General features: G+C 50.8%; 3 protein-coding genes across 3 annotated transcripts in view; 1 reads left to right on the forward strand and 2 right to left on the reverse strand.

Moving 5' to 3' along the window:
* The window catches only part of ACADS (acyl-CoA dehydrogenase short chain), a 146,781-nt gene that overhangs the window by 112,775 nt on the left and 9,448 nt on the right, over window positions 1–24,558 (reverse strand). The window lies entirely within an intron of this gene.
* On the forward strand, window positions 1,971–4,348 carry POP5 (POP5 homolog, ribonuclease P/MRP subunit). The gene is made up of 5 exons (XM_056131000.1): window positions 1,971–2,032; window positions 2,106–2,248; window positions 3,239–3,388; window positions 3,783–3,866; window positions 3,968–4,348. Exons 1-5 carry the CDS (start codon window positions 2,013–2,015, stop codon window positions 4,174–4,176), a joined length of 606 nt encoding a protein of 201 aa, XP_055986975.1. The 5' UTR covers window positions 1,971–2,012; the 3' UTR covers window positions 4,177–4,348.
* RNF10 (ring finger protein 10) overlaps window positions 5,695–24,558 on the reverse strand; it is a 37,209-nt gene continuing 18,345 nt past the window's right edge. Inside the window, exons 5-17 of the mRNA XM_056130985.1 lie at window positions 24,302–24,486; window positions 24,092–24,228; window positions 23,051–23,211; window positions 20,723–20,848; window positions 20,267–20,540; window positions 19,943–20,076; window positions 16,867–16,984; window positions 16,549–16,650; window positions 13,376–13,531; window positions 11,511–11,611; window positions 8,200–8,257; window positions 7,695–7,853; window positions 5,695–7,109 (exon numbers count right to left, since the gene is read on the reverse strand). Of these exons, the coding sequence (XP_055986960.1) occupies window positions 7,033–7,109; window positions 7,695–7,853; window positions 8,200–8,257; window positions 11,511–11,611; window positions 13,376–13,531; window positions 16,549–16,650; window positions 16,867–16,984; window positions 19,943–20,076; window positions 20,267–20,540; window positions 20,723–20,848; window positions 23,051–23,211; window positions 24,092–24,228; window positions 24,302–24,486 (1,788 nt within the window). The 3' untranslated portion in view covers window positions 5,695–7,032. The remainder of the gene's footprint in view (window positions 7,110–7,694; window positions 7,854–8,199; window positions 8,258–11,510; window positions 11,612–13,375; window positions 13,532–16,548; window positions 16,651–16,866; window positions 16,985–19,942; window positions 20,077–20,266; window positions 20,541–20,722; window positions 20,849–23,050; window positions 23,212–24,091; window positions 24,229–24,301; window positions 24,487–24,558) is intronic.

The following is a 24,558-nucleotide window of genomic DNA, read 5'->3' on the forward strand; positions in this document are numbered from 1 at the left end:
GAGGATTCCGGGGAGCGCTCCCCGCCACATCCCCCCCCCCCCCGCGCCAGCTGCTGCCCTCCAGCTCTCCTGCCTCCCTCGGGATCCCCCTTTCCCGGTGGCCAAAGAGTGAGAGATGTGCGGGGGTCCGAGGGACAGCACAGCGGGAAGAGCGTTTGCCTTGCGCGGCTGACCCCGGTTTGGTCTCCGGCATCCCAGAAGATCCACCCGAGCACCACCAGGAGTGATTCCTGAGTGCAGGAGCTCCTGAGCATTGCCGGGTGTGACCCAAACTGGTCCATTTAAGGGGCCGGAGCGAGAGCACAGCGGGGAGGCCGTTTGCCTTGCACGTGGCTGACCGGGCTCAATCCCCAGCGTCCCATAGGGTCCCCCAAGCATCGCAAGGAGTAACTCTGGAGTGCAGAGCCATGAGTAACCCCGGAGCATCGCTGGGTGTGACCCAAAAAGCAAAAAACAAAACAACCCAAAAACACAAACAAAGAACACATTTAAAAAAAAAGAGTGAGAGGAAAAAAAGCTTCTGGGTCTTGCAAATAATTGACTCCGACATCTGCCTCCCCCCTCCGCCCCCTTTCCCATCTTCACAAGCCCGTGGCAGTTTTAAATGTCAGATGGCCATGAAGCCTAGTTGACTGTGCAGCGAAATGTCTGGAACTAATTTAAACATCCACCATAAGGATATTGACCGATCTAACAGTGGTAGCTCCACACAGAGTGCAACTGGCAATACAGTCACACGAGAATGAAGTTTATAAGTGGAGTGCTAGGCAAAAGAAGTCAACACACACACACACACACACACACAGTTGAAAATCTATATAAAGTTCAGGTACAATGAACTTTTATGTTCATTGTATAAGGGGAGACTGCTCAGTGGCTGATGAGCAGGCTTTGCATGCAGGTCCCCAAGCACTACCAGGATCAACCCACAAGCACTGAGCCAGAATACTTCTGAGCACTGCTGGATGTGAACCCCCAAACCAACCAAAAACCACAAAACAGAGCTAATCAACAGTAACCGAAGATAGGATAAGGGTCATTTCTGAGAAGGTATCAGGAGCCTTTCTTTCTTCCTTTCTTTCTTTCTTTCTTTCTTTCTTTCTTTCTTTCTTTCTTTCTTTCTTTCTTTCTGTGCTTACTCCTGGCTCTGTGCTCAGGGATCATTCCTGGTGAGACTTGGAAGAACGTATGTGGTGCCAGGGATCAAACCTGTTCTTCGCAGACAAGGCAGCCCCTAATTAATATGTTACCATTGTTTGCGCCTTTCAACAATGTGTGTTGTTATACTTTCCTGCTTTTGGTGCTTACAAAAAAAGCACAAAGAAGCAAACCCCTTCACCCCAGGTCTGTCTGTTTATCTCAAAACTGTACCCTGAATCTAGGGTCAAAATGTACCGTGTCAATCCCTGCTCCAAAGTGCCACTATCCAGTTTGAACAGCCAATATAATTGCATACTGAACCGTGCTGCAAAGCAGTGGAAAGTGAAGCTCCCGAGGGTTCCAGCTGCAGAAGCACAGATTTTTCTCGAGTTTTTTTTTTTCTTTTTGGGTCACACCCGGCGATGCTCAGGGGTTATTCCTGGCTTTGCACTCTGGAATCCAGCCTGGCGGTGCTCGGGGGACCACATGGGATGCTGGGAATCGAACTCGGGTCGCCCGCGTGTAAGGCAAACGCCCTACCCGCTGTGCTATTGCTCCAGCCCCTCTCGAGCTTTTTTTTGCGATTTTTCTTTTTCGAATTTCTTTTTGCAAAGAGCAAAAGCACCCAAAGAGCAACATCCTTCTGCACACTGGACGTCCGCAAGACGCATGCGTGCCGCAACCTCAGGGGAAGGCGGGGCCTGGCTGAGACTGACACCGAGCTCGTCCTCTCCGCTGGCTGGTCCCGCCCTCCTTGCCCTGGCTCCCTCTCTGAGTGGCTGCGGGCTGGGCACGCTAACTCCCCATTGGCCGCCGCCGTCAGGACGCGGACATCCGGTTTGGGGGTCGGGCTGCAGCGCGCGCGAGCCGCGATGGTGCGGTTCAAACACAGGTGAGCGGGCGGGGGGCGGCCGCGCCCCCCGCGCGCCCCCGGCCCGCGCTCACCCGTCTCTTGGCCGTGGCAGGTACCTGCTCTGCGAGCTGGTGTCGGACGACCCCCGCTGCCGCCTGAGTCTGGAGGACCGCGTGCTCTGCAGCCTCGTCCGGGACGCGGTCGCCCGCGTGCACGGGACGTTCGGCGCCGCCGCCTGTTCCATCGGCTTCGCGGGTGCGGGGCTGGGGAGCGGGCGGTGGGAGGGGTGCGGGAGGAGGAGGAAGGGTCGGGAAGGAGCCCCAAGAACTGCTGGCAAGCTCAATAGCAGCCTCCTCGGGGTGGGGGGGGGGTCTGAAGCCCCAGGCCAGGGTCTAGAGGCGCCCTAGGTTAAGAGCGTGGTGGTTGGACTCTGGGCTGGAGACCCCTGTACCTGTTTGACAAGTCCACGTGGGGGATGTCGATGGACTCTGATAGGCTAATAGAATCAAAGGGGAAACCCTGTGTAGTTCTGATTGAGTTATTACTGGGCAAGATTGACATCACTTGCTGAAAACGTCAGGATTCGTCCTCGAGGCAGGGCAGACAGTACAGGGGTTAAGGTGCATGCCTTGCCTTTGGGTGAAATCTATTTCTTCTTGGGCATCACACAGGAGAGCCAGGAGTAAGCCCTGAGCACCATCGGGTGTGGGGGGGGGGGCGGGGGAGGGGAGGCGAGGCAAACAAAACAATGTTAATCACATCTAGGGGCAGAGCTTGTCTTCTTAGACTGGGACTTTGGTTAGATCGGCCTCTCCCCTCCCTCCCACTAGGCGGAAGAACATTAGCATTTTCAGTCCAGTCTCCAAGTTCCTGGTATCCAAGACAGGATTTTCACTCCACCTCCCCTTGTATAATGAAAATGCCCTAAAAATAATTCTTTCCCTCCGGGAAAAAGAAATGCAGCCTAAGTACCATTGCCTTAGAACACCCACACAGTTACAGGCTCCTGACTATCCTGGCTTGTTGTTTTGGGGGCCATACCCAGCAATGCTCCTGACTCTGCACTCAGGAATCCTGGCGGTGCTCAGGATTGGAACGCAGCTTGGTCTTGTCTAAGGCAAGCCTTAACCCTTGTATTGTCTCTGCCCCCAGTTATCGTGGATTTAACCTGCTCCTATAAATCCAAAGTTTTCCAAATAAACACCACCACTCTCACACCAACATGCCCACCCTTGCTCTCCATAGTTCGATACCTCAATGCCTATACTGGCATAGTACTCCTTCGCTGCCGGAAAGAATTCTACCAGCTTGTGTGGTCAGCTCTTCCCTTCATCACCTACTTGGAGAACAAAGGACACCGTTACTCCTGTTTTCTCAACACCTTACATGTGGGAGGTACGTGTATGTGGTGCGACTGATTTTCAGTCAACAGGTGGAGTCCACTGGGGCCCTTGGCAAGAGCTGGATAGAAAGTTCTAGTCCTTTCACGGATGGAGGGAGGATGGGTTGCCATTTTGAGGGTTGGACCATTCCCAGCTGTACTGTTTTGACTCAGGCTCGGCACTCAGGGATCACTCCTGGTGGGGCTCAGGGGATCATATGTGGTGCCGGGGGTTGAACTAGGGTCAGCCGCATACAAGGCAAGCTCCCTGCCTGCTGTTCCCATCCTCCGGCCCCTTGAGTTGAGTCTTGACTAGTGGGTGGGTCTTGCTGAACTGCTGAGAATGAGATGCTTTCCACCGCCTGGAGGCTTTCACACACCGTTGACTGCAACTCTTTGGCACCGCAGGTACAATTAGAACCTGTCAGAAGTTCCTGATCCAGTACAACAGGAGGCAACTGTTGGTCTTGTTGCAGCACTGCACCGACCCAGGTAAGTCCCAGGAGCCCTTGACCACCAAGTAGGGCCCCTCCCCTGCTTGAGGAAGAGCTCACTCCCAGAGGATTGTTCTTGCTGGAACTGCCTTTCTCCAGGAGAACGGGATGCGATTCAGAAGTCTGTCACGAGAAGCTGCCTGCTGGACGAGGGGTCGGGAGAGGAGGAGCTTTCTGAGAGTGGAGGCGAGGATGCTGCGGAAGCAATGGAGTCAGGACAGGCTCCAAGGTGCCCGCCTGGGCTCCAGACTGGAACGGGACATGCTGGGCGTGAGCAGCAGTTTGAGTTGTCCGGACCGAATCGCTGATGACCGGAACGTATTCGCAACTTGAGCGGAGGATGCACTTAAACCAGAGTTGCCCCTTTCCTCGCTCTGTCTGGTTCAGAGGTTCTGGTTCATTCATGAACCCCCTGTAGTTAATTTTTGTATGTAGCTGTCTGGCTGAGAATAGGTTTAATAAATGTATTTCGCCTCTGCAGCATTGAGCATACTTCAGGAATTCATGCTTGGTCCAGTCTCTCCTCCTGGTCTCTGACTGGGAAGACTGGTTCTGGACTTAAGTATTATTTGATGAACACCCATTTCCGCCGAGCAAAGCTGGTCATTTAGAGTCCAGCTCTTACACTCTGGAGTGAGACCCATCCAGTGAATAATGTTTTAAAACATAAATTTGTCAGTAAATGTTTGGGTTCTATACGTATTTAACCAATCGCACAAAAACTTCTTGAGCAAAAAAGGGGTTGCCAGGAGCTGGGAAGATAGTTTAGCAGGGAAGGTACTGTGCATGAAGCAGACCCTGGTTTGGTCCCCAACACTGCATGTTCCCCTGAGCACCTCCAGGAGTGTGCCCTGAACAGAGCCCGGAGGAAATCCTGAGCACTTGAGCACTGCTGGCTGTGGGACCCAGAACCAAAAATGAAAGGATGGGGTATATCGCAGAAATTTCCAAGCAGTCTCAGTATGGACCAAAAGAACCCTAAGATCCTTGACAATACTTCATTTTAAAATGCAGTCATGGGGCCAGTACCAGAGGGAAGGCATTTCCTCGTGTACTGAGCTGGGTTCAATCTCTGGCACCCCTGGGTGTGGTGCCCAAATGAAACAAAAAACATTTAGTCCTGGCACTTTGAAGAGTTTCATCTGACGTCATCCTCCTGAAGGGAGCAGCAGTTCCCAGCTCCTGGTAGCCTCGTGGGGCTGTGCATTACCTACTGCCTGGTACCTTTTGTTTTGGGGTCACACCTGGCGATGCTCAAGTTTTACTCCTGGCTCTGCACTCAGGAAAATTCCTGGTGGTGCTTGGGGGATGATACGGGGTGCCAGGGATCAAGTCTGGGTTGCACAAGGCAGAACCCTACCTGCTGCTGTACTATTGATCTGGCCCCCTGCCTGGTACCTTAAGATCTGAAACTGCCACACCTTTAAGAATTGGAGGGAAGTAACGTGTTAAGTTTGACTGTGGGGAGGCGGGGGCCAAACACCGGGCGTGCTCAGAGGTTGCTCCTGGTGGGCTCAGGGCATAACGATTTGTTGAGTTTAATAGCTGACTTTGTTTTCCTGCAGTGCTCAGCCCAGCAACTCCTAGATGAGAACTCTACTGGGGGTATGAGGGTGCCTCAACCCAGAGCTGAGGGGCCTCGGTGGAGCAATACTCAGGCTTCTATTAAACAGATGAGAGACAACTGAGAGTCTTATCCTGAAGCGCATGCTTCTGCATCCCAGCATCCCAGGTTCAATCCTAGCAGTGAGCCAGGAGTAGCCTCTGTACACTACAGTAGCAAGTGTGGCCCAAAAGTCAAAAAGGGGAAAAAAATAAAAATCATACAAGGGACTTTGGTATGCATTTTATTATGGAGAAAATGGACTGGGATAAAAACTGCTCAGTTTGATTATAAAAACAAATTTTACACATTGTAGAAATGGATATTAAAAAGACTTAGGCAACACACACACGCACACAAAGGGCTGGGGATGTGGTAGAACAGCAGTAGAACTTTGCATGTACGGGGTCCTGGCTCTGACCCCTAGCACTCCCACAAAGCCTCCCTCCCCTGCCTAAGCCCACCTTAAGTAGCCTTTTCCTTGACAGAGCTGCTCACGTTCAACATAGATGTTATTCAACCTACATCAAAACAACGTCTAGATCGGTGATTCTCGACGTTTTTTCTGACTGTGGCCCCCTTTTGACCTGGTATCCTCCCTGTCCTACCCGTCGGTCCCCTAGCCTGATGCTATTGACCTCCTTGGCATATCCTGGGGATCCCCAGTTGAGAAAACACTGGTCCAGATGACGTGAAATGGGCTTAAAAAAAAAAAAACAGTTCACAATGCTTGTGCAGGTGATTTATTGTAACTATTTACCTTCACACTCTATTACACCTAGAGGTTACTTTTATTAAGCAGCGAAAGAATTCACATCCAATTCAGCTTAAACCAAGACAAGCCTGCTCCGGGCCTTCGGGAGCAGAGGGCAGCCCCACGCCACTGCTTGCAAACTGCTCTGCTTTGCCTCCAGGTGTCACACACTCCTCAGCTCCTACAACTCAGGTCACTAGCAATGAAACAGACTTGGTCTGGCGGCGGCAGGGCCTGGCTTCCTCGACTCCGCCATCTCTGCCTTGCCAACCGACGTGCAGTGTCACCCACGTCTGGCACCACCGCCTGATCACTTCGGAAGTAAACTGCAATTCAGGCTGGGTGACCTAAATCCATCTTACTCCCATCGCAGTTTCTTGAACAAGAGGAGAACTGAACAGATGGGACAAAGGGAAAAACAAAACACGTTTTTAAAAAGCAAACTCAGGTGTCCTGAGACCTCCCTGCCCAACTCGGGAGGCCGAGTGGCACCGCGCCACTCCGGGCTGCTCCGAGGGATGGCTGATGGAAAACCTAATTACACACGAGCCAAAAAAGACTAACCTGGCAACAAACTAAAATCCTTGGCAGGAAAAGATCTCTTGTGAGTGGCAATACTTTATTTTGGTGTAAAGATGGGAAGCTGGAAAATACACTGTATTTAAAATTTTCTTGGTTCCCCCTTATGTTGTGGAAACCCCCTCCCCCCAGAGCTAATCTGTTCAAACTCAAAATACTTAAAATTACAGCAGCAAATCAAAAGCACAGGGAAAAAACAGATGGAGAAGGTAGGTTGGGCCAGTAGTGTCACTTGGTATGAACGACTGAGGTGCTGAAGAGGAGCTTCTGTTTCTGTTTTTTTCTTTTCTTTCCTCCTTTTTCTTCTAAACAGAAACACAAGAAAACGTCGCTTAGAATGCTAGTCCCACTCCCCCAACCCTCGTCCCGTTTTCATTACTGAAAGGAGGTGGCAGGTAGGAGTGCAGGCTCTAGCAAGACCACCTCGATGCAAATGCCAAACCCTAAATACTGCCGGCATTTGCCTTTTTCAAAAATCCCTCTCCAGCTCTGAACGTGGCCTATGGGCTGGACCTATGTGATGTGATGAATGGCATTTGAAATTAGCAAAAAATGCCAGGCACACTAAAACCCCCATAAAGGTGTGTCACTTTTGCCAAGTCGTGAATACTAGTGTGGGAATGGGCTTCCCAGCCTGACTCCCAGCTAGGAGTCTTCAATTCTAGTCTAAAATGTGGGCAGGATTACTTACTCTCTATGTAGCAAAAGGAAGAGGGCCTCAAAATTTCACATCTGGGCTTTTAGGGGGTGCAAAAAGTCCCCGTGTGACATTCTACGCGGAATGTTGGCTGGCCCTGCACCGTGAGCCTAGCAGTTCAGAGGGAGAGTCGCCCAGCTGGCGAGGGGTGTGCATGGGGGTACATCTGGCTCCCCATTCTTTGCCCCCTTACCAGAGAGGGGGTCAGAGGTCGCCGGTGTGTCCAGTTTCATGAAGGCTGCTTCAATGGCTTGGCTGAAGGAATTCTGGAAACTGGGCACAGGAACACGGTCTGAGTTATCGCTCTCCCCGTCGCTGTCCACAGGGGCAGGAGGAACTAAGCTGTTTTCATCTACAAAAATAGCAGTGTCACAGTTACAATTCTACAGACCAATTTAGAGCCTGTTACTTTCTCAAGGACTCACAGTGCCCGGGCATCCCTGGGCCCCAGTACTGCCCGGGGACGGCTCAGGCAAAAAGTGCCTGCCACTGAACTGAGAGCTCCGAGTCTGATGTCCGTGGGCACCCTGCTCCCAGCAACGTGGCCTGGTGCACTCAGAGTGTGGCCACGGAATGTGGGACGCCCAGGAAGAACTGCAGTGGGAGTGCCAATGACTAGCGGCCACCACCACCAGAGCATGCGTGACCCCGAGCCATTATAGAGAGACAAGGAAATAGGACACCCCGCCCCTTCTCACCTTTCTTTGGAGTAGCTTTGGGCCACACGTCTGCTTTTGCTTTTCCAACCCTCAGCATCTGCCAACATGGAAAGAGACCAATGAATCTGAGTCACCAGTTCCATCTCTTCTAAGCATCTCCCCTTGTTAGGAGAAGCTGTGAAGTGGTTCGGGGGCTTTCGGAGCCAACTGTTGCCTTTGACAAGCTCTTCCGGGGGCTAAAGAGGTCCCATCGGACTGAACGCGGGCTGCCCATGCAGGAGGCCAAACTCATTCTCTGGCAACACATGTTAATGCCCCAGCACTGCCAGGCGTGACTCAAATCATACAAAAGCTTTTCCAGGTGCTTCCTGATCACGATGTCTTGACTCTAGCCTCTGTATCCTGACCAGTGGAAGAACTAGCAGTGAACCCCACACGCTGGGAAACCAGAAGCTGTTTCGTTCTTTAGGAAATAGGTAGAGATTACTGCATAGAAGGCACAAGAGACTTTGGGGTGGGGGCGGGCAGAGAAGAGCGGGTGTAGGGGCCACACCTACCAGTGCTCAGGGACTGGATCTGTTCTCCCCTCTGTCCTAGAGCTCCAACCCCTGCATTCCCTTCGCTTTTACAAGGGTTTTTTGTTAGCTTTTAGATGTAGTCATAGAGAACAAAACAAGGTACAGCGGCCGGGCATTTGCCTGGGTCCAATCCCTGGCATCCTGAGCATCACCAGGAGTAACCAAAAAACAAAACAAAACAAAAACAAAAACAAACAAAAACACCATAATTAAAAAAAAATGATCTGATAACTCTAAATGATGTAACAGTCTATGACCAGTTGGCAGTTGACACAATGTTTCAACAATATTATTCTGCTGTTTAGTATAATGGAAACAAAAACAATTTAAATGTTCCCTAAGATTTTCATCTAAGTGATCTAGTAAAAGTAGTGAGACTGCTCCAAGGGCTGTGGCGCTGACTGCATGCAGGAGCCCTGGGCTCACTCCCCTCTACCGTATAAAAGGTCCCCAGCGCCATGCTGCCAGGAGGACCCAAAAATCCTAACAAAGAGCAGTCCATGCCACACAAACGGAATAAAGCCCATCGAGGGCAGAGGAACTGTTTTGGCTCGAAAGAGAAAGAGAGGCCTTAAAATTAAATGCAAGAGGGGGCTGGAGCGATAGCACAGCGGGTAGGGCGTTTGCCTTGCACACAGCCAACATGGTCAACCCGGGTTCGATTCCCAGCATCCCATATGGTCCCCCGAGCACCGCCAGGAGCAATTCCTGAGTGCATGAGCCAGGAGTAACCCCTGAGCATCACCGGGCGTGACCCAAAAAGAAAAAAAAAATAAATGCAAGAATAATCTCTGTATATACCCAAATAAAAATAATACAGAGCACTACAGAAATATGTACAATATTAGGTAGTGTTAAATCATTTGCATTTCTTCAATAATTAAATCATAGGGCCAAAAGCTTAGCACAGTGGGTAGGGTGCTTGCTTTGCACACAGCCAACCAGGGTTCAATCCCCTGCACCCCAGATGGTCCCCCAAGCACAGCCAGGAGTGATCCCTGAGAATGATGGGGAGCTGCCACTGAGCTTTACTCGATGTGGCAGAAAATGAAAACAGAACCAAACAATTCGGGCAACTGACAACTCTGGAAAGATCACTTGCTTATAACCCTGAAGTCTAGCAGCTGTTACTTTTCAGAACTGCTTTCAGATCGCATCTTTCTCCTTTATTTCAGGACAAAAGTTCAACTTCAGCTTATTTCTCAAACTGCCATAAGAAATATCAACATCAACTGTTCTTAATAACTTTGTGTTTTTTTTTTTTTGTTCTGCTTTTTGGGTGACACCCAGCAATGCTCAGGGGTTACTCCTGGCTCTTTACTCAGGAATTATTCCTGGTGGTGCTGGGGGACCATATGGGATGCTGGGAATTGAGCTCAGGTCAGCCGCGTACACGGCAAATGCCCTACCCACTGTGCTATCGCTCCGGCCCCCTCTGAGAGTACAGTGGGTGGGGTGTTTGCCTTGCACTTGGCTGAGGTGGTTTTGATCCCTGGCACCGCACATGGACCGAGTGATCCCTGAGCACCTCCAGGTGTGGCCCCCAAACAGAAAGACTGCTAGATCAGTGATTCCACACTAAGTCCCAGGGAGAACTTGTGTGTGCATGCTTTTCAAGCTGTCAGTTCTTCTGCAGCTCTCTGAATAAGGATTGCCAAGTGTTTGCTTTTGGTTTTAAAGAATAAAGTGAGGAGTTGGGGAGACAGTACAGTGGGTAAGGCACTTGGCTTGCACTCCGCCGATGCCGGTTCGGACCCTGGCATCTCACAGGGTCCCTTGAGCAGTGCAGGAGTGATTCCTGAGTGCAGAGCCAGGAGGAACCCCTAAGCATAGCTGGGTGCAGCCCCCAAACAAAAATGAAAAAAGATTAAAGTGAGGGGCTGGAGTGATAGTAGAGTGGGGAGGGCGTTTGCCTTGCAAGTGGCCGACCCAGCTTGATTCCCAGCATCCCACAGGGTCCCCTGAGCACCGCCAGGAGTAATTCCTGAGTGCAAAAAGCCAGGAGTAACCTGAGCATTGCCGGGTGTGACCCAAAAAACAAAAACAAACAAAAAAAAGAATAAAGTGAGGGGCTGGAGACAGCAACAGCACAGAGCCAAGAGTAAGCTGAGCACAGCTACGTGGGGCCCGAAACCCTCACCAAAAAATAAATAAAATGAATAAAGAAACTTTTCCTTCCTAAAGAGAGATAATTTTATGGCAGTGCTAGCCTGAGGAAGAGCTTGCTGAGGGTGCCTGAGAGACAGTGCAATGGTCAAGGCGCCTGTGCTGGAAATGACCACCAACCATCAGTCAAGCGGGCCTTGCTCCCCAGCGTGGGCAGTCCCCAGCACCAGCCAAAAAACCCCAAAATAAATAAATAATGAATAAACTGATACGGCCCTGGTAGTTCAACGAGTGGGAGAACACGCTTCGCGTGTGGAAGGCCAGGGACCATATCATCCCCTAAGCACTGGGACCACCCCGAGCCCGGCCGGAGTAGCCCTGATACACCACTGCGTGTGGCCCAAAAGCAAGAATAAAAAAACCGACTCTCCCCAGCCCGCGGATGAGCACGCAATAATCTAATATGATCATTAAAACTGCTGTTCCCTCAGTTATTCCCAGCCACGTTCCTAGTTTACAGGAATGTCTGGGTCGCCCCAAGAGGTGCCACGGGACAAGTCACCCGATTCAGTCAGCGCAGGAGGCCGAGTCTCTCCGTCTCCGACGAGCCCCTGAAAGAACCCACAGCAGGGTAACCCCAACTTCTGACACAAGCCAAGAATTCACCTGGGCGAAAGACGGGAAGGGAGAGTCCTCTTCCAAACTCCCTACGCAGAATGAGGGACTTCCCTGGCTGGTCGTAGGCGACAGAGGCGTCAGCAGGAAGTCTGAAAGGGAACCAGAGATCCAGTTACCCAGGTTCCACAGAATATCCTCTTCACAAAGAAAAGACCCCCCAGAAAACCGACTGTGACTTATCTTCAAGTTTGCCATGTTCCTATAAAGCCAAGGGTATGGCCTATTATTCACAAAAGTCATGGTACACAGATAAACAGAAGTTTTGTCGCCACTCTTGAAGACACGGTGGGATCTACACGCGTAGTAAGAAGCCCTTCCACCTCCCCTGGCGGTTGGGGCCCCAGCATCCTACCAGGGACTGGCTTTGCACAGGCAAAATGCTCCAAGGAAAAGATAAAATTCAATCAAGTCAGCCTTATGTCCCAGGCAGCACATGCCTAGGCCCAGGTAACACTCAGCTAAAATCCAACTTGCATACCTCAACAGTTTGAAAATGCCGGCTTTTCTCTCCAACACTCTTCATTCTGCTGAGGGCTTCCCCCAGCGCCCCCTACCCACTGCCCCTACCCACTGCTAGTCACACGCACTCCCAGTGGATGGACCCGGATTCATGCCCACGACCATACGATTGTTCTTTCTTGTTTTAAGGCTTGGGACTGGAGAGAGTACGAAGGGTCTAGTTTTGCACACAGATGACCCAGGTTTCATCCCCAGCACTGCATCTGGTACCCTGAACCTGCTGGGAAGTGATTCCTGACTCTTCAGAGCACTGCCAGGGGTGGCTCCCAAACAAACAAAAGTGGAAAAATATTCACAAACGATTGTTTCCTTTTATCTCAGTCTAGAGAAAGGGGCCAGAGAAACAGAGATGGGGCCAGACTGACAGTGGGGAGGGCGCTTGCCTTGTCTGTGGCTGACCTGGTTTGATCCCTAGCACTCGTGTTTCCCCAAGCTCGCCAGGAGTGACCCATGAGGGCAGAGCCCTGAGTATGCTCTGAGCACCGCCAGGTATGGCTCAAAATGAAACAAAAGAGTACTTCGTGGAGAACATTTCCTTCTTTGATAGGCAGAAAGCATTTGATAGTATGAATGCTGTAACCTCCCACTTTCTAAATGCTTCAACAAGGAAGGAACATGTACAAGTATCTAGTGGTAAGTGCAGTAGAAGTAGTAGTAGTAGTAGCAGCAGCAGCAGCAGTAGTAGTAGTAGTTCTACTACTACTACTACTAGTAGTAGTACTAATACTGTCCTCCCGTTGTTCATTGATTTGTTCGAGCGGGCACCAGTAACGTCTCTGTTGTAAGACTTGTTACTGTTTTTGGCATATCAAATACACTATGGGGAGCTTGCCAGGTTCTGCCATGCAGGCGGGATACTCTTGGTAGCTTGCGGGGCTCTCCAAGAGGGGCGGAGGAATCAAACCTGGACCGGCTGCATGCAAGGCAGAAATGCCCTACACTGTGCTATCACTCCAGTCCAAGGGTATCTCAAAGATAAAAAAATATACAAGTAAGTTCAGGGGTTAAGGCCGACCTTGGTTTGATCGCATTACAATGTGGTGTACGGGGCCAGGAGCAAGCCCTAAGCACTACCAGTGTAACAAAACAAACTTTTCTTTCTGGGAAGAACACAGCTAGTCACAGTGAGGAATCTACACCTAACTATCCGACTGCGCACTACCCCTTAACTTTCTCAGAAGCTAGTGGGGATCATGGAGTCAATGGGAATATGATTCAGACACACACACTGCGCAGAGAATGACCATTCGCCCCCAAACTGGAGTTCAGACCAGGGCTTTGGTTAAGATGTGTGGCTGGCGGCTGACTTCTTTAAATCCCAACTCATCGCTCACCTGCTTGGGAACTTGGACTTCTGCTAAGAGGAGAGAGAGAGAGCGCCCCCAGGCTCTCGCTGCTGGTGGGACCCAAAGCAGAGTCAGAGGAGCAGGTGTACGAATTGAAGGCAGGAAACTGCTGTAGATTCTCCAGGGGAATGTGGACTTCTGGGTCTGTCAAGACAAGAATGGCAGAATTCCTTCCATCTTTTTTTTGTTTTAATTATTATTTATGTTGTTTTTTAGGGCCCCACCCAGCAGGGCTCAGGGCTCACTCCTGACAGTGTTTAGGGGAAACTACATGAGTGCTGGGGATTGAACCCGGATCTGCACATACAAGGCAAGCACCTACCTGCTGAACAGTCTCTCTGGCCCTAGAATTCTTTTTCAATAGTTGAGACCAGAAAATATGTATGTCCCAAAGCTAAAGGAAAGACATTTCATTTATTTATTTTTAAGGCCAGGGATCAATTCCTCTACCACTTAACCCACCTTCCTCAGCCCTAGACAGATGCTTTTTTTTCTTTTTGGGTCACACCCGGCAAGCTACAGGGGTTACTCCTGGCTTTGCACTCAGGAATTATTCCTGGTGGTGCTCGGGGGATCATATGGGATGCTGGGAATCGAACCGGGGTCAGCCGTGTGCAAGGCGAACACCCTACCCGCTGTACTATCACTCCAGCCCCCTAGTCAGAAGCTTTAAAATTCAAATTTGTAGCACCAGAAATGCAGCTCAGCAGTAGAACCCTTGCCTTTGCATTTGAAGTTTGGGTTTGATCCTACATTGCAAAAACAAAACCCAAGTTTATAATTACTGTCACTTTATAATATCTTTGGGGCCAGAGCGCTAACACAGCTGGCAGATTGCTTGCCCTGAATGGGACTGACCATTCTTTGATCCTTGGCACCATACAGGGTCCCCCAAGTCCTGCCAGGAGTGGTCCCTGAGCACAGGGTCAGGAAGGAGTCAGTCAGCAAAGAGTAAGAAAGCTGAGAACTGCAGGGTATGGCCCCAAAACCAAACCAAATATATACGTATGTACATTAAAAAGTCTTGTTTTGGGCTGGAGCAATAGCACAGCGGGGAGGGCGTTTGCCTTGCACGCGGCCAACCCGGGTTTGATTCCCAGCATCCCATAGGGTCCCCCAAGCACCACCAGGAGTAATTCCTGAGTGCCTGAGCCAGGAGTAACCCCTGTGCATCGCTGGGTGCAACCCAAAAAGAAAAAAATAAATAAAATAAAAATAAAAAGGCTCGTTTTATCTAGTCTTAATTATAGCTAGATAAACATGAGACTGATTAATTATACTGTTCTCTGTACTTGAACATTTCCATAATTAAGACAGCCTTGGGCCAAACAGACAGCTCACAGGGCTGAGCGCAGGCTTTGATCGCAGAAAGCCCAGGTGGGCTCTCTGGCTCCCGCCAGCACCACTGGGAGTGACCCCAAATCAAGAAACAAAGCCTTCATTCTGAAAACACTGGCCATCAGCATTCTTAAACATTTAGGACATTTGTCAAACAGCTACACCATGTTATGATACAAGATACTGACAAATAAAATTTATGTTTAACTCATCTTTTCCCTAGCCAAGGGCTAATTCCCTATTTTCTGGGGGATGGCCTAAACCATCATGTTAATCTCCTGGATCCAATGCCACTTAATCAGAGAAACTGATAAAAGACAGAGCTTATTGACCTAAAGGAGTTCTTGATTTGCTAATTTCCCTTTTGTCAGTTTTTTGCTGTATCTGGTCCTCTCTTTCTTTTTTTGTTTGGGGGCCACAGAGGTGACTGGGTTGGCGCTCCCAGGCAAGAGCCTTAACCCCTGTCCTCTCTGGCTCTCTTGACACACTTGCGGTAGGTAGAAGTTCCTTTGAATAGAGCTAAAGGCGGTGACAGGCCGGAGAGGGAGTAGCGGAAGCAAGGTACTTGGCCTTGCATGCAGTGGGCCCTGGTTGAAGGCCCTGCACCAGAGACGGCCCCCGAGGCACCACCAGGAGCGAGCCGAACACAGAGCCAGATCTCGCCAGCTGTGGCACCAACTCCTCCCCTCTCCAAAGACGAGAACCATGTCAATAACCTAGTCAGGGTCCAGGGAAACCGCAAAGCAATCGGTGAACACACACCCCAGCATTTGGTCAAAACTCAGATCCCCTAGTGCCCCATACTGTGTAAAGCACGACTCTGGCCACTGCTGTGATGCCTGGCAAGGAGCTGCCAGGGTGAGAAGTGTGAGCCGTGGCGAGCACCACAGCTAGACCTTGGGTGGCCCAGCCAAGAGCACGTGTGCAAGCACCACAACATGATGAAACACCCACCCTCTCCACCAGCAAACACCACAAACGGGTGTGCGCAATTCCCGGACAGCAGCACGGCATGTACCACCACAACAGAAGGGAGGAAGGGAAGGAATTAAAAAAAAAAAGTTTCATTCAGAGAGCACCCATGTCAACTGTCCCTTGCGTTCAGGAAATCTGCAATTTTCTTCCCTAAAACAGGTATTTTCACTATACCAGGATGAAATACTTCTCACTTTGACCCACACTAATTCACTTTCTCCAATAAGCCTACAAACAACTCACATTTAGGAATGGAGGAAACTGGGGTTAGAGAGAGTACAGAGGACAGGGAGCTTGCCGTGCTCAAAGACGACCCAGCTTCAATCCCTGGCACCCCACATGAGCCCACCAGAAGTATTTCGTGAGCAGAGTCGGAAGTAACCCCCTGAGCATCGATGGGTAGGAACAGAACTAAAGAAAGCTAAAAACTGCCTTTCAGCAGAAAGTTTGCCATGGCAGGACCGGCAGGTACTAGGACATGGTGGAGGGAAGTGGACACTCTGGTGGGGGTGAATGCCAAAATGATTTATGCAAGACGGCATGCCTTCAACAGAACTGCAAACCATAGTGCCCAAAATAAAAACCAAAGCAGAGAAGGGGGCCGAGAAACCACTCAAATCTGAATGCTCAGATTAAACACCCAGCACCACATGGTCCCGAGCCTCCGGCCAGAAACAGCACCACTGAGTCAGGCACCTCCCCCCTCTGCCCCCCAAGACAGCTGCAGAGAAGCAGCGGAGTTAGAGCTCAGGCGGGAAGCCAGGCAGTCAGGCCCCAGGTCCGGGCACTAGGCTCACTGCACCGGCAGCAGCTCTGCCGGTCAGAGGAGAGCTGGCCCATAAACTTACACTTGCCCTGTTTCTTGTTCTCCTCCATCTCGATCCTGCGCTCTCGGCGGCGCTCCTCCCGAGCCTTCTTCTGGCGCTGACGCTTCCTCTTCTCGATGTCATCTGTAGGGCGAGTAGGGAGTGAACGGCAGACCCGGGACAAGCCCGCCGATAACTCCTTCCTGTGGGCCAACAGCTGAGGCCCAGAGAAGCTGGATGAAGGGTCTGAGCACTAAGACTCTGACACGGCTCCTGAATTCCTCCGACTCCAGGTTTCTGATCAGAAGAAGGAATCCCGGAGCCCCATTATAAAGAGGCGCAAAATAGAGTCATCCTCACCTGAGAATATCTCCAGGGTTTCTTTGGAGACCAGGGGAGGCTGAAGGGCCAGTTCACAGATGCTGAACTCACAGGTGAGTGGCAAGTGGGAGAGATACCTGTGACGCTGGCGAACATCCTGCAATCGGAGGGGACCAGCACTCAACCAAAACCGGGCCGAACTCGAAGGATGAACATTCCCACCCCAACTGTCCAAGGCCATGTACGACTCACAGACAGCCCAAAGAGTAAGGGGCCGTTTTGAAATCCGAGCAGAAACTGCCAGTTACTCAACAAGAAGATGGATTAAACAACCAAAAGTGCTTTTTTTCATTTGGTTTGTGCTGCAAATGAATGAATTTCACTGGCTTAAATCTGATGGGTTGGCTGGATCCTAATCTGATTTTGTGTGTGTGCTGGAGAAAGGGGCGGGGAGACGTGATGTTCAAGACTGCAGGGGAAAAACAGCAAAGGGGAAAAACGTATCTTCGGGGCAAGAGCGTCAGTGCTGCAGAGGGAGGGTGCTTGCTTGCCTTGCGGGCAGCTAAACCATGTTCAATCCCTGACACCCATATGGTTCCCAAGTCCCACTGGGTGATCCTGGAATGCAGAGCCAGGAATAAGCCCCGAGCACTGCTGGGTGTGCCCCTCCCCACAAAAAAAAGAGTACGTGCTAGCATTAAACCTGGGAACTTCTTTTGGGTGGGGAGGAGGGCTGGGGCCATCCATACCTAGCAGTGTTCAGGGCGGTGCCGGAATTCAAATGGGGATCAGCCACACACAGGACCCTGTACTATCTCTCTGGCCACTGGCGGCAATATAACTGGGAATCACTTGCAAATTTAATAACTGGAAAGGTTGACAGAGCAGATTTCTCTACTTTGTCAGAAAATAATAATAATAATGAAAGCCTATCAATTCAAGTCTAGCAATTTATTCAGCAGTACCAGGGGTCAAATTCATACACGCAAGCTAAGTCCTCAAGTTTAATATTCTCAATTCTTTTGCTTTTGGGGGCCACACCTGGAGGTGCTCAGGGCTTACTCCTGGCTCTGAACTATGAATCACTCCTTGAAGGGATTGGGGTACCACATGGAGTGCTGGGGATCAAATGGGGGTTGGCCACATGCAAGACAAACTGTACTATCACTCCAGTATCTTCTCTCTTCTTTACATGTCTGATGAACAGTTTTTAAAATTCATAAGCATTTTTGAGCGGAGGACAGGAGTGGAGGAATGGGTCGAGCCTGGCATTCCTCAGGGCACCACAGGCAGTGCAGGGACTGAACCAGAGTCAGACACATACAAGGCAAGAGCCTTGGCTCCACACTCTCTCTCTGATGTGAAAGCCCCGTTCTGTGTCGGGGCCTCCCCGGTAGAGCTCAGGGCCTATGAGATGCTGAGGAGAAAACCAACGGCGTGAGTGTGCAGAGCTATGAACTGGTCTCCAAACTCTCAACTAAGGACACTTAAAACAAACTTGAAATCAACACAAGATTCCTAAAGGGCAAAACTTCACGCAGATAAATTATTAAAAAAAAAGTTAAAAATGCTTTTCTAGGAATCGGGTGATAGTAGGGCATTTGCCTTACACTTAGCTGACCCAGGTACAATCCCCGGCACCCCTTATGGTCCCATAAGCACCACCAGGAGGATCCCTGAGTGCAGAGTCAGGAGTAAGTCCTGAGCGCCTTTAGGTGGTCCCCCAAACAAACAATAAAATGCTTTTAGGGGCCAGAGACACAGTAGCAGGCAAAACACTTGCCTTGCGTGCACAGTTGACCCAGGTTCATTCATTTTTTTTCATTCATCATCCTGTTAATCGTCGATTGCCTCGAGCAGGCCCCAGTGACGTCTCCTTCACCCTAGCCCTGAGATTATATTCAAGGCTCTTTAGGAGAATGAGACCCATCATTGTTACTGGTATTTGACATATTGGGTACGCCACGGGGAGTTTGCCAGACTCTGCCCTGTGGGCAGGCTACATTCAATAGCCTGCAAGTTTGTCCAAAGTAGGAATGAGATAATAAGATGTCATAAAAAGATGTCCTGATTGACCCAGGTTCAATCCCTGGAAACCCATTTAGTCCTCTAAGCCCTGCCAGGGAAGATCCTTGACTGTAGAGCCAGGAAGAAGCTCTGAGTACCACCGGGTGTGGCACAAAAACAAATACATACATACGCTTTTCAGGGGGGCTAGAACCATAGTACAGTGGATGGGGCTCTTGCCTTACATGCAGTTGTCCCAAGTTCAATCCCCGGCACCCCTAAGATCACCCAAGCACCGCCAGGAGTGATCACTGAGCACAGAGCCAGGAGTAAGCCCAGAATACCAGCAAGAGTGGCCCCAAAGTAAACAACAACCTTATAGCACAGTGGGCCTGAAGAAATAGTACAGGGGTCAAGGTTCTTGCCTCGGGTGCAGTCGACCCCTCTTAATCCCCTGGGCACTGACAGGGATAATGTCCTAAGCATGGTTGGGTGTGGACAAAATACAACTACAAAAATGTTCAGTTGGGGCTGGAGATAACATCATGTAAGGCACTTTGCCTGCATAGTATATGTTCTCCCAGCATCACCTGTTACAGCCCAAAACTAACAGGGAGGGAGAGGGGAGAAGGGGTGAGGGGGGGGGAGAGAAAGGGAGAGGGAGGGAGGGAGGGAGAGAAGGAGAGAGAGAAAGAGAGAGGGAGGGAGGGAGAGAGAGAGAGGGAGAGAGGGAGACAAAGAGGGAGAGGGAGGAATAAAGGTTTTTCCCTTGGGACTGGGGCGATGGCACGGCTGGAGCACACACACGGCCTGCATTCAAGGCCCAGGCTCAATCCCCAGCCTCTCATGGTGCCAGCACTAAGGAAAGCGGGCCCTATGCCCCGCTCGGTGTGGAGACACAAAAGCACCAGCAAGACTAAAATAACTCTAGGCCTTGGCGAGCATCAGCTTGGTGGCAGGGCAGATGCTCTTTGCGAGTCTAAGAGCCTGGGCTGAAGACCCAGAATCTTTCCCCTTACAGGCAGATCTTGAGGTGGTGACCCGAGTCACTAGGCCTGTCTTGGGGAAATGAGATTTCTCCCGCCCTGACCCCCAGGAAGGCCCGTACCTCGGACATGGAGTAGCCAGCAATCTCCACCACCGTGGCTGAGATCTTCTCGGGGCTCTGCTCCAGGCTGCCGTACTCGCGCGCGAGGCAGCGCACGTTGACCGGGTGCAGAAACATGTGCTGCCCGTCCTCCGCTGGGAACAGAGGCTCTGTCAGCCACGGCTGGGCCAGCCCCCAGACCGGCCCGCTGCACCCTCCACACACCAAGCAGCACAGCACCCCAGCACACCTGTGCCCGGGACTGAGCGCGACCAACCTCCCCTGCTTCGAGCCAGGTGACTCGGAAAATACCCCAGGGTTCTCCAGCCCTCCCGACCCCCTCACCTTGGTAAAAGTAGTAGCAAGGAGAGCTGCTCAGGGGTGTGAATCCTGGCTTCGGGATGGGATCCTGCTGGCTGGACTCGGTACACACAGTCCCCTCTCCGAGATGGTCATCTGCGAACTCCGAGTCGTCGCAGGCCTCGGACAAGCCCTCGGGTTCCGCTTCAAACTGCGTTTCCTCTTCCTCTACCAGAGGGAGAGCAAGAGAACGGGGCGAGCCCAGAGAACAAACATCGGTGGCTTCTTCATCAAAAGCAGAGAGATATTCTAGCACACCCTGTGGGGACAAATGCCAGATCAACAGAAAGTACTCGCGGCCAATCCCAGGGAGAGCCAAACTCCCTAAATGTCCGAGCTGCCACATTCCCCAGTCAACACTCCTGGGGACCAGACCCCACCCCCCCCGCCCCCGCCTTGGCTGACAAGAGCAACTTCTGGTCTGCAATGGGACACACTAACCTTGCTGGGTGGAAACGAGGACTCCGTCCCCAGGGGAGCCATCAGCACCAGTTGTTCCAGAGCAGCCACCACGCCCGTGACCTCCTCTCCTCTCTCAGCCAAATCCGACAGAGCCTCTTCCCGGGTCTAGACCACCAAAGAGGAAACCAGGAAAATTCAGATTCCAGAAACAGTGTGACAGGCAAAGATTTACCAGGGTATCTTTCTAACAGGAGCAGAAGTTGAAATGGAACAAGACCCAAATGGGAAGAGTGAAGTAACAAAAATCTTCGGTCTTGGGGCTGGAGAGATAGCACAAGGAGTAGGGTGTTTGCCTTGCATGCGACCGACCCGGGTTCAATTCCCAGCATCCCATATGGTCCCCCGAGCACCACCAGGAGTCATTCCTGAGTGAAGAGCCAGGAGGAACCCCTGTGCATCGCTGGATATGTCCCAAAAAGCCAGAAAAAAAAAAACTCGAAACAAAATCTTTGGTCTTTCAGAGAAACAGAAGGCAGAAGAATCCACTCTTCAGAAAGGTTTTCTGGGGCCAGGAAGAGAGTGCAAAAGGCTGGAGCACATACGTTGCATGTGAGAGCCCTAGATTTCAGCCCGAGAACTATGCATGGGCCCCTGAACACCACCAGCAGCAAACCCCAGCACAAGCGGCCCTGCAGCACCACCAGCTGTGGCCACAAGAAGAAGAAAATAGGTATCATGCTAATAGCAATGTATTTTTTTCAACTTCCTCGGAAAAAAAAAATCCAGAACTGAATTTTCTGGTTCTTACAATGTCTAAGAGCACCCTCAAACAGGAAGCTGTGGGCGAGAACAGTATTACAGTGGTTAGGGTGTTTGCCTTGCATGTGGCCGACCTGGATTCAATTCCTGACACCCCAGAAGATCCCCCACGCACAACTAGGAGTGATTCCTGAGTGCAAAGGCAGGAGTAACCCCTGAGCATCGCTGGATGTGACCAAAAACAAACAAAAATACCCTAACCCAGAATGCAGGGTTTGACTGAGCCTCATCTCAACCTGAACAGCTCGACTTTTACACAGCTTTTCTGTTACTTAAAATGCTTCTGAATAAATTATTTGCACTACAAAATGAATTAAAAATGCACTGAACTTTGCCTGGGGAACTCAGGCTTCTGAGACAGAAATTACAGTACCAGTTTCACCTCTTAACAGTCTAATAGGGGTCCTCAAGCACAAAAAAGAAAAAAAGAAAAAGAAACCCCTGATTTCATTTCCTCACCTGTGAAAGACAGCTGTGTCTACCACACCAGGATACCATGCTTAAGATAAATAAAAACAGTGGCTTAGCATAGGGCCAGCCACATGCTGATCATCACTCAGCAAATGAAGAGTTTCATTTCTAATGTGTGGTAGAGATCACTAACTCTCAACCGGCAGCCTGGCAGAGAGCAGCAGCAGAATCAGCCTGGAGCTTGCTACAGCGCAACCCACTGAGACTGTCACCCAACCGCTAGGAACTTGGTGGCTCTCAAAGCTTAAGATCTCTGTTGTAGAAGATATGGAACGAAGGAATGCTACGCGCAGGTCTAATTCTTGCTGCTCTGATACCCTCAGCAGGACAGTAAAGCTGTGGGCAAACCGTAAAATGTGAGCAACCCTGTCGCTCAAAGAAAATCTTCTTAAAAGCCCAATTTCGCAGGTAGGGCGCCTGCCTTGCACCCGGCCAGCCAGGGTTCGATCTCTGGCACCTCCTGTACAACCTCCCCCCCATATACATACCCGTGATCCCTGAGCACAGAACTGGGAGTAAGCCCTGAGCACTGTAGGTGTGGCCCAGAAAAAAAAAAACATGACTTTTCCCAGATAACAAAAATGACTACCTTGCTTAGTCATTAACAAGGGCTGAGTCACTGCCCAGGTTCAACCTCCGACACTGCATGGTCCCTTGAACACCGCCATGAGCAACCCCCATTAGGCGCTCCTGTGCACTGTTGGGTGCGATTAAGGATCTTTTTCTGACTCTTGAAATGTGATGTCTTCCCCAAATTCCAAAAGATCTTTTGATAAAGATCAGAATGCTGCTTAGAATGCTTCCTTTCCATTTGAAAGATCAAAGGGAGGCCACCACCTCCAGCCCCACCCAAAAACATCTTTCAAACTTGGTCCTTTCAGCTCCAAATACACTCCAAACACTAGCAAAGTCAAGAGCAAACGGACTTTTTCTTCCCTTCCCGCTTCTCCCTTGGTGTCAGGATCAAACCCAGGGCCTCACACTTGCAGACATGCACTGGGCCGCCGAGCCACCTCCCTGAGCCCCCACGCAGCCCACACGTGGCACACGGTGCCTGTCCCCAGCACCGGCCCTCACCTTGAGCTCCTGAATGGCCGCCTCGATGAAGCAGGACTCGGGCGTGTGCTTCTCCTCGGCCAGCTGCCGCTCGAGGGCCACTTTCTCTTCCTGAACCACCCGGCGCAACACCTGCTCCTTCGAGGCCAGGAGCAATTTCGAGTACTGGCTGTGCTGCTCATCTACAAGGAAACAGACAGCATGACAGAAACACCACGCTCCAAGCTCCTGACTGGATGACTACAAAGAAACACACATGCGGTCTCTCTTCTAAGGCGAGGATGGAGTCATCTGACACGATCCCCTGGCAGTGATGGCCACAGGTTTAAAACTCTGACACCGAAAGTGCCCTGCTCAAATACATCTTTCTAGAGGCAGAAATTTAGCCTCTGGCAAGCTAGTATTTTGAAATGAGTAGCAGGCTAGAGTGGAGTTCACAGCGAGCAGTTTAGTACCTTTCGCGGTGGGGGGGGGGGGGGGAGCACTGGGCCATACCTGGCAGTGCTCAGCATCTAGGGGCCAGTCCCAGCAGCACTAGGGCACCATGCAATGCCAAGCCCTGACCCTGGGCCCCTGCGTGCAACGCCTAGTGTCAGCTAATTCTGCTCTCTCTAGCACCAACTCCTGATTTCAAGTTAACTCAGTTAACAGAGTTAATCTTTAATTTTTTTTTTTTTTAATTTTATCAGGTTATCCAGACGCATGGAGGAAGGGAAGAAGGGCTCTGTGCCCTCCATACTGTGCAGAAACAAGAACTTGGTGAAAGGGACATTTCACTCTCTGGGAAGAAAGAGACTGCTCAATAAATGGTATTTAAACAACTGGCTCTTCGGTTACTACCATGCGCCACTCATAAAAACCGATTCCAGGGCGAGATAGAAAAGGGAGTAAAACCCCGTTCAATCCCCTGCACTACGTATGGTCCCCCAAGACTCCTGAGCTCAGAGTCAGCAACAGCCCCTGAGCACCACTGGGTGCTGCACCCCCCCACCCCGCCAAAAATACAAATCCTTTAAAGATGAACCCAGGAAGGACACTTCACCTCCCAAACCAAGAGCTCACCTCCCAGATGAATGGGATGATCGACATTCATCCATTTGGATTTGGGCAAAGCCACCAACACCCCTTTCTCCCTCTTCATCAGCTGCATGGTGATGGTATCGCCGACGACATACTGCCGTGACTCTGTGGCAACAACACTGGAACATGGACATTTAGATGCAGCAAAGAATTAGCAGAGGGGGTCACCTCTAGTCAATTTCTCCATCTCACCTCTTGAGATCTTTCTTATGTACCGAACTGTAGCAGATGGGACATTTACTCCAAGTCTTCTCACTCAATGAGAGATAGTGCAAGATGCAGGCCCAGCAGAAGATGTGTCCACAACGGGTGATCTTGGCTGCAGTAGGTGGATATAGGCATATGGGGCAAGATGGCACTTCATGGCTACAAATGCGCTGCAACAGAAGACCGCAAGGTTCACTGCTTTCAGCACTGGCACGGGACTGGCAACGCTTCACCCCTCTACA

Source organism: Sorex fumeus, unplaced genomic scaffold (assembly GCF_029834395.1).
Source record: "Sorex fumeus unplaced genomic scaffold, SorFum_2.1 ptg000083l, whole genome shotgun sequence".
In the NCBI taxonomy this organism is placed as follows: Eukaryota; Metazoa; Chordata; class Mammalia; order Eulipotyphla; family Soricidae; genus Sorex; species Sorex fumeus.